At 36.0% G+C, this 7,363-nt stretch overlaps 2 protein-coding genes across 2 annotated transcripts in view; both read right to left on the bottom strand.

Moving 5' to 3' along the window:
* Positions 1 to 499: 499 nt before the first annotated feature.
* tmem236 (transmembrane protein 236) lies at positions 500 to 3,560 on the bottom strand. Its single transcript, XM_052548801.1, has 4 exons — positions 3,117 to 3,560; positions 2,644 to 2,716; positions 1,902 to 2,025; positions 500 to 1,813 (listed from the first exon to the last, which is right to left on the bottom strand). Exons 1-4 carry the CDS (start codon positions 3,362 to 3,364, stop codon positions 1,203 to 1,205), a joined length of 1,056 nt encoding a protein of 351 aa, XP_052404761.1. The 5' UTR covers positions 3,365 to 3,560; the 3' UTR covers positions 500 to 1,202.
* A 1,312-nt stretch (positions 3,561 to 4,872) lies between these two features.
* LOC127950957 (collectin-12) overlaps positions 4,873 to 7,363 on the bottom strand; it is a 41,892-nt gene continuing 39,401 nt past the window's right edge. Inside the window, exons 22-23 of the mRNA XM_052548423.1 lie at positions 7,173 to 7,306; positions 4,873 to 6,470 (exon numbers count right to left, since the gene is read on the bottom strand). Of these exons, the coding sequence (XP_052404383.1) occupies positions 6,263 to 6,470; positions 7,173 to 7,306 (342 nt within the window). The 3' untranslated portion in view covers positions 4,873 to 6,262. The remainder of the gene's footprint in view (positions 6,471 to 7,172; positions 7,307 to 7,363) is intronic.

The raw sequence follows: 7,363 nt of genomic DNA, 5'->3' as shown, positions 1-7,363 counted from the left end.
TTTACTGCAGAATGCTGTAAAAACTGTATGCAATTGTGTGTATATATATATATATATATATATATATATATATATAGATATTATATTATTAAACTGACCTATTAGATAACTGTGTGATCTGTATGAGTTCTGTTACATCTCACACTTGTAATGCTCTCAAGGTTACAAACACTTTACATGGTATCTGACAACAAGTATGACCATGTATAATGAAAAAACAAAAATGATAGTTGGAATTATAGCGTGCAGCAGTATATGAGATGCAATGAAAGGGGATTTCTGAACATCATGGAAATTCAGAAGCTATATCTTATAATGTGCATTATAGTTGAATCGAAGTATTACTGTTAGTCTGTCCAACAGTCAGATTTTTTATAAAAAGCAATCAGGTTTTACATTATGATAACATGTCCTGGTATAAGATCAGCTTGCATTACCTTGAGTTAGTATCAACTGTAGCTGCACTCACTCACATGCTGAAATGAAATCCAACAATAAATGTGTGCAACGTCAAATGTTATTAATAAATTGCTGTATTTTACAAATTTTCAAAACATGACATTGGCACAATGAATTAAAACGCACTGTGTTGCATAGAAAAACAACAAAACAGAAAGCCTTAATACATGTAATAATATACTCAACATATGAACACAAACAGCATTTACACTACAAAAGTCTGGAATAATTAAGATTTTTATTTTATGTTTATGAAGAAAGTATTTTATTCTCAACAAGCCTGCATTTAGTTGATCAGAATGCCAAACAATTATCATATTAGAATGATTTCTCAAAAATCACGTGACACTAAAGACTAGAGTAATAGCTGCAGAATATTCAGGTTTACCATACAATTAATAAGTTACATTTCAAAATGTATAAAAATATAAAAACATTATTTTTAAGTTGTAATAATATGTCAATATTACTGTATTTCTGCTGAAATAAATGCAGCCTTAGTGAGCATAATATACTTTTTTTTTTTCAAAAACATTTTTATACAAATATATTCTACAATAAATATGAATAGAATGACTAAACATTTAGATGTCTGAGTTTCGTTTTGGCCACCAGTAAAAAAAAAAAAAAAATCAAGAAATATGAATTTTATAAAAAAAAATAAAAAAAAATCTTAACCCTAAATCGTAATTTACAATCTACAATACATGAGCTGTGAATCTGCATGGAATTTCATAATGCCCTCAGAACATGCTTGCTCTGTTCAGCAGTTTTAGTTTAGTCATAAAGACAAAGTACATGAAAGATACCGTGGTGAAAATGTTCTTTAGTATGTAGAGCACAGGGGTAACGTACCCGAAAACAGCCAATAGGCATATACGCACCACCAGGAAGGGCAAATCTTGGGTGAGGACACTTGATGAAGCAAGCAAAGGACTGCCTGGAGTTATAACAACACGCAGGATGGACAGATAAGCCAGTATGTAAATGGGAAACACCCATGCTGAGTAATAAACCGAATCAGTCCCGGCCACCCTCACCATTTCCACGGTGTCAAACCAAAACATGAAGGTGGCCACAAAGAGGTCATGCCGAGAGTCTCGAATCCAGACAAATTTAAACGGACCTGAGTAAGAATGAGAGGAGTAGAGATATGCTGTGCTGCTGGTACGAGAGGTGCCGCCTTCATCTGCATCCCTCCAACGTCCTGATAGTGTGCCATTCCTGACCGGCGACCTTGGAGACGCATCGACGTCCCGTCCGTTAGCCTGCAGCTGTCCGGACACGGATGTCACCTGCTCCATGTGAGTCAACACTGGGCCTGGCATTTCAAAATCCAACTCTAATCCACTTGCTTTTTTTTAAAAAGAGGGTAAAAATAGAGCACAACTTAGATGGACAGATCATTTAATTGGACAAGTTTATCGGCGGTTATCTCTTACCCTGTCCCGTCAGGCGAAGAGGGCGAATTTTCTCCACTATGTCCACACAAATGAGGGAGAACAAGACCAGAGAGACCGGGAGCTCAGTGAAGCGGTCACACTTAACACCAGCATCAACTTGAACCTGCACAACCATAAATAGACCAGAGGGTTGCAGAGAGAACAAAGAGTCATGAGCAAAAAGCTTTTTATCGTCCTCAAGAGAAAACTGAGGTGAAAGACTGAAAATGGAAGCAGTTTTGGATGCATCACCAAAAACTAACTACACGAAAACTGCTAAACTGGACCAATGTGAAGAGTCATATCTTCAGCAGTCAAAAACCACGAGAACCATTTTCAAAACTGGTAATACATTGACAGTTGGCTGTAAAACAGATCTATTCACATTCCACAGTCTATAATACCCCATCTTTGGGTTAATAGAAAATCTGCTGGTCTACAGTGAGTTACTGAGTACCTCAGAGTGAATCTGTTTACGAAAGGTTTCTGATGTCTTGATGAGCCCTACGGTTTTTATTACAGTTTCTATTACGGACATCATTCTGAAAGTAAGATTACAAATGATCAGTGTATGGTATATAAACATTCAAATGGATACATTTTCAAAGTTCAATGATCCAAAAGAGTATGAAGTGCCATTAGGAACCTGTAAATAATGGTTCTTGGTAGTAATATAGATTTTAATAATCATGAAGTGCTCAGTCATATGGTAGATTCCTAGTGAGATGGAATAATGCATTACCTTTGAGCTGGCTATGATTATAGCAAAGCATGGTAAAGCGCTGAGGATCACGTATCCAAGTGTAACAGGTCTCCTGCATTAGAAATAAGAGCGTTTTCATTGATGAACATGATAAGCATCACAAACTAAGAAACATAGTTTAGAAATTATGAGCATAATTTCTTATAAAATGGGCTTATAATGCAACTTGAGTTTATAGTTGATCAATAAATTTGTAGACAATTTATTAGACATGCTTAAATTAATTTGAAAATATTTGAGTATTTTCTCACATAGTTCTTCTATAGTTGAATAGAGCAATTCACATTGAACCATTAAAGTCAAAGGAATGGTGTAGTAACCAGTCACAAGACATGCATTTCCACTAATATGAAAATTGCAACTAATGCTGATTTTAATTATGAATAATGAGAGTTCATGGATCATCTACTCTTATAAAACAGTGGCAGCATAGAAAACGGTTTAGTACTCACCAGTTGGTCACTTCTGAGAAGCGATTTGTCTTGAGGGTGAAGTACTTCAAAGGAACCCACACAAACAGGGTTACAGACGCCACATAGGCCACCGAGGCTGCCACCACCAGCCAGTAGGCAGTGACACTAGCCTTCACAATACGAATGACAGATGCAAAGCGCTCCATTACTACAAACACAGGAATACAGAGACATGCGAACTGCAGAAGCTCATAAAGGATGAGTTTGACAGTCTTTCCAGAGAGCATCTTGACACTATGAGTTTTCAGTAAATTCCTCTATGAGTGAGCCGTCACTGAATGCATCTCTCACAACTCTGAATGACTGAACGCTCTGGACTCTGTACACTGCTGCTGCTTACACTGCATTCTTACAGGTGCTCTTTTACTGCCACAGTAATGAAGCAGTCACGATTCTCTTTTTATGGAGTTACAGGAGCAAAAAGTATCAGTATGATTTTGATTTTTGAAATAAGTTTCTTATGGTCACCAAGGCTGAATTTATTTGATTAAAAACACATTAAAGCTGCAGTAGGTAACTTTTGTAAAAATATATTTTTTACATATTTGTTAAACCTGTCATTATGTCCTGACAGTAGAATATGAGACAGATAATCTGTGAAAAAATCAAGCTCCTCTGGCTCCTCCCAGTGGTCCTATTGCCATTTGCAGAAAATACGTCGCTCCCGGTAAGAAACAACCAATCAGAGCTGCGGTCCGTAACTTTGTTTGTGTTCAAAATGTAGAAAAATGTATATAATAAGCGAGTACACCATGAATCCATTTTCCAAACCGTGTTTTTAGCCTGTCCTGAATCACTAGGGTGCACCTATAATAAGTGTTTATATTCACACTATTTTAGATTGCTTCGGGGGTACCGCGGCGGAGTAAACCAGTACCTTTGTGATTCTTCATAGACATAAACAGAGAGAAGTAGTTCCGGCTACAATGTTCTTCCGCAAGACGTAAGCAGTTCTGTTTATTAACCGCCTGAGCGTCAAAAGTTACCGACTGCAGCTTTAAAACAGTAAAATTGCTAAGTCGAATAAATTATGAAATAGTTCTCTCTCTCTCTCTCTCTATACATAGTTTATAACAAAGCTGAATATTCAGCAGCTATGCTGTAGTTTTCAGTGTCACATCATCCCTCAAAAATCATTCTAATGTGCTGATTTGATGCTCAAAAACATTTCTTACTATTATTAATGTTGAAAATAGATGTGCTGCTTAACTTCTTTGAGGTTTACTTTTTTCGAGACTGATAGTTCTTTTCGTTTCAATTATGGAAAAATAAACAGTTCAAAAGAACAGCATTTATTTATTTTTTATACATAAACTGTAATCTTTGATTACCGGTAATTTAATGCATCCCTGCTAATAAAAGTACTGATTTCTTTATATATATATATATATATATATATATATATATATATATATATATATATATATATAACATTCTGACCACAAACTTGAGTGGTAGCATATATAATTTTGAAGCTGATAAATTCTTCTTTCGAATAAAACTTTTGTTTTTACTCGTTGGATGTATTATTAAAACTTTATTATTTTGCTGTTATTATTAATAATAATCAGTAATTACCAAGTCTATTTTGTTTTGTTAAATTTGCACACCTGCAGCATTTAGAATTTGTATGATTTTTTTTGTTTATTAAAATTTTTACAGTGAAACTACTAACACACCTCCACCGGTCTACCAGAGAAAAGTTATGCATAAACATGAGACACAACATGTGCTGTACATTTGACCTAGTTTTATTGTGAATGCTAATAATTAAGATGATTAAAATAGTACATACAAACAACGGGGTACATAGAACTGATACACCAAAAACAGTCATTTTCCTGTGGATAAGGCTGACGTAAGGATTATCATCTTCGTGTGCAAATGCTAAGGTGTTACATTAGAACTGGCCCATGGTCCCAATTTCCCAGAATGTTCTCTATGAAACGTCAACAACTACTCTGATAACACTGGAGCGACACAGAGACAGAGATGTGGGGTAGTGCCTTGGTTTAGAGTAGGATATGCAAATGAACGGAGGAGTCTGCTCTCTTTTGTGTCAGTCTAAGCCCCTGGCCAAGGGATTAGTTCAATCATTCCACGTGCTACAGATCATTTACACATGATCATTCATTCCCAGGGGATACGGAGAGTTTGAAAAATTCCAAGCCAAGTATCTCTGTCGCTTATTTTGAAATGGCTATGGAAAAGGGTTCGAGTGCAGGGTCAATGGCATTCAGGTTCTTCTTCGAGGGTGGAGGAAACGTGTTTTAATGGACACATCTGAAATGAGGGTAATGAAAAGGGTCAATTAAAAGTGCATGGTGTGGAGCAGCATTACTCCTCAACTTCCCATGTGCCCTTTCTACAGAAGAAGCAGCTGCTTTGAACGTCACGCTCTAAAGACAGAAGTGAGCTCTCGTATATACACATCTGCACACAGGCAGAATATTACATCCTTCTATTAAAGTACTGTCAATTAAAACAGCAAAATGACAATCAAAATATAAATAAAATGCACTAAAAACATCTGATCTTCTTAACACTGAAAATTGAGCTTAAAGACATCGGGCTGATGGGTAACTGTCAAGACAATGGCAGTGTTTCGCTACATGGTTCTGGAGGAGAGGTGAGATGACTTGAGGGCCTGAACATGCTCCTTCTCTCACACACACACACACACACACACACAAACTCTCATAGAGATGAGAAATTAAAATGATGACGTAACCTCCCCTTCAGGACCTGTTGTGACAAACACTGGACTATTGAGACCTACATAGGTACGGAAACGTATGTACAACACAAGCATGCTGTGTGTTTTCTTGTAAGAAACGTCCAGTTAATTATTACTATAATGACGCTGCCAAATAAACCATATAACTTAGCATTCCTCATCACCTTCAACAAAATGTTCTTATAAAAGAGACCAAAGAAGTATGAGATGGATCAGAACCGCTCTGTGAGAACACCACCGGTTAGTAGTCAACAATCGGCACATCCTGTAGTGATCAGAATCAGTGTTTGTTTGTAGTGTCTTGGAGATATCTTTGTGTGAGCTGAAGGCTCCTTGTTTCTGAGTGTAAGTGTGTGTATGTATGTGTTTGTATGAGTCTCTAGGGGTCCTATAAGAGGGCTTTCTCAGGGTAAGGGGTCTGTTGGTTGTCTGCAGGGGCAGGGAGGCTCTGGGTGGAGGGCCCGGTGTAGCCGGGGGTCTGGCTCATGGCACATTGAGCACCGGCTGGGGTCTGGTAGGACTGGACGTCAGCTGGAGGCATGCTGCCAGGGGGCGGGCTGTAGACTGGAGGCTGGCCCATGTACATATGGACATCACTGAGACACAGATCAAATAATACATGCATTTATTTCAACATAATTATACAAATATAATAATAATTATCCCACCACCAGTAATACATTAATAATAACAATAAGTTGTTAAATAAAATTATAAAGCCTTATTTTTATTATTTTAATAATAATAATAATATTAAATATTTCATCTAATCATACAAACATTATTATTATTATTAATGCATACTGCTAATTTTTATTATTGTTAACTTAACTTGTTTATTATTAATAATATCAACAAAATATTAAATATTTTATCTAATTATACTAAAACATAAAAATTATGGCATCTATACATTATTATAACTTCGATCACTTATTTGATTTATTATTATTATTATCATCATCAATACTATCACTATCAATGAACAGATACAACTTCAATAGTGATCAATAATTTAAGTAACGAATTGCTTATAATAAATTATTATATTTTTATATTTTATTAATTCATAGATCTAGCTTTTTAAAATAAGAATAACTACTAATACTAATACTAATAAAATAAAATGCACTAAAAACATCTGATCTTCTTAACACTGAAAATTGAGCTTAGAGACATTGGGCTGATGGGTAACTACTACTAATATTAATAATAATACTGATAACAACAGAATCATGCAAACATTTTTAAATATACTACAATTATTTTATTTGTGTAATATAGTAAAGTGTGATTACGTGGGAGCCGGCTGCCCGGCCATTGGTGTTCCTGTTTGGTTCATTGCAGAGAGCTGCTCCATCGGGACATTGTATCCTGGAACTGCTGTGCTGCCCATTGCATACTGCCCTCCAGTGGGCTGGCCAGGATACACCTGAAAATAAAACAGAGACATTTCCTAACATATCACTACCAAAACAATCAACAACAA

Source organism: Carassius gibelio, chromosome B2 (genome assembly GCF_023724105.1).
Source record: "Carassius gibelio isolate Cgi1373 ecotype wild population from Czech Republic chromosome B2, carGib1.2-hapl.c, whole genome shotgun sequence".
NCBI classification, from domain to species: domain Eukaryota; kingdom Metazoa; phylum Chordata; class Actinopteri; order Cypriniformes; family Cyprinidae; genus Carassius; species Carassius gibelio.
This window is presented reverse-complemented; position numbering and strand designations above follow the sequence as displayed.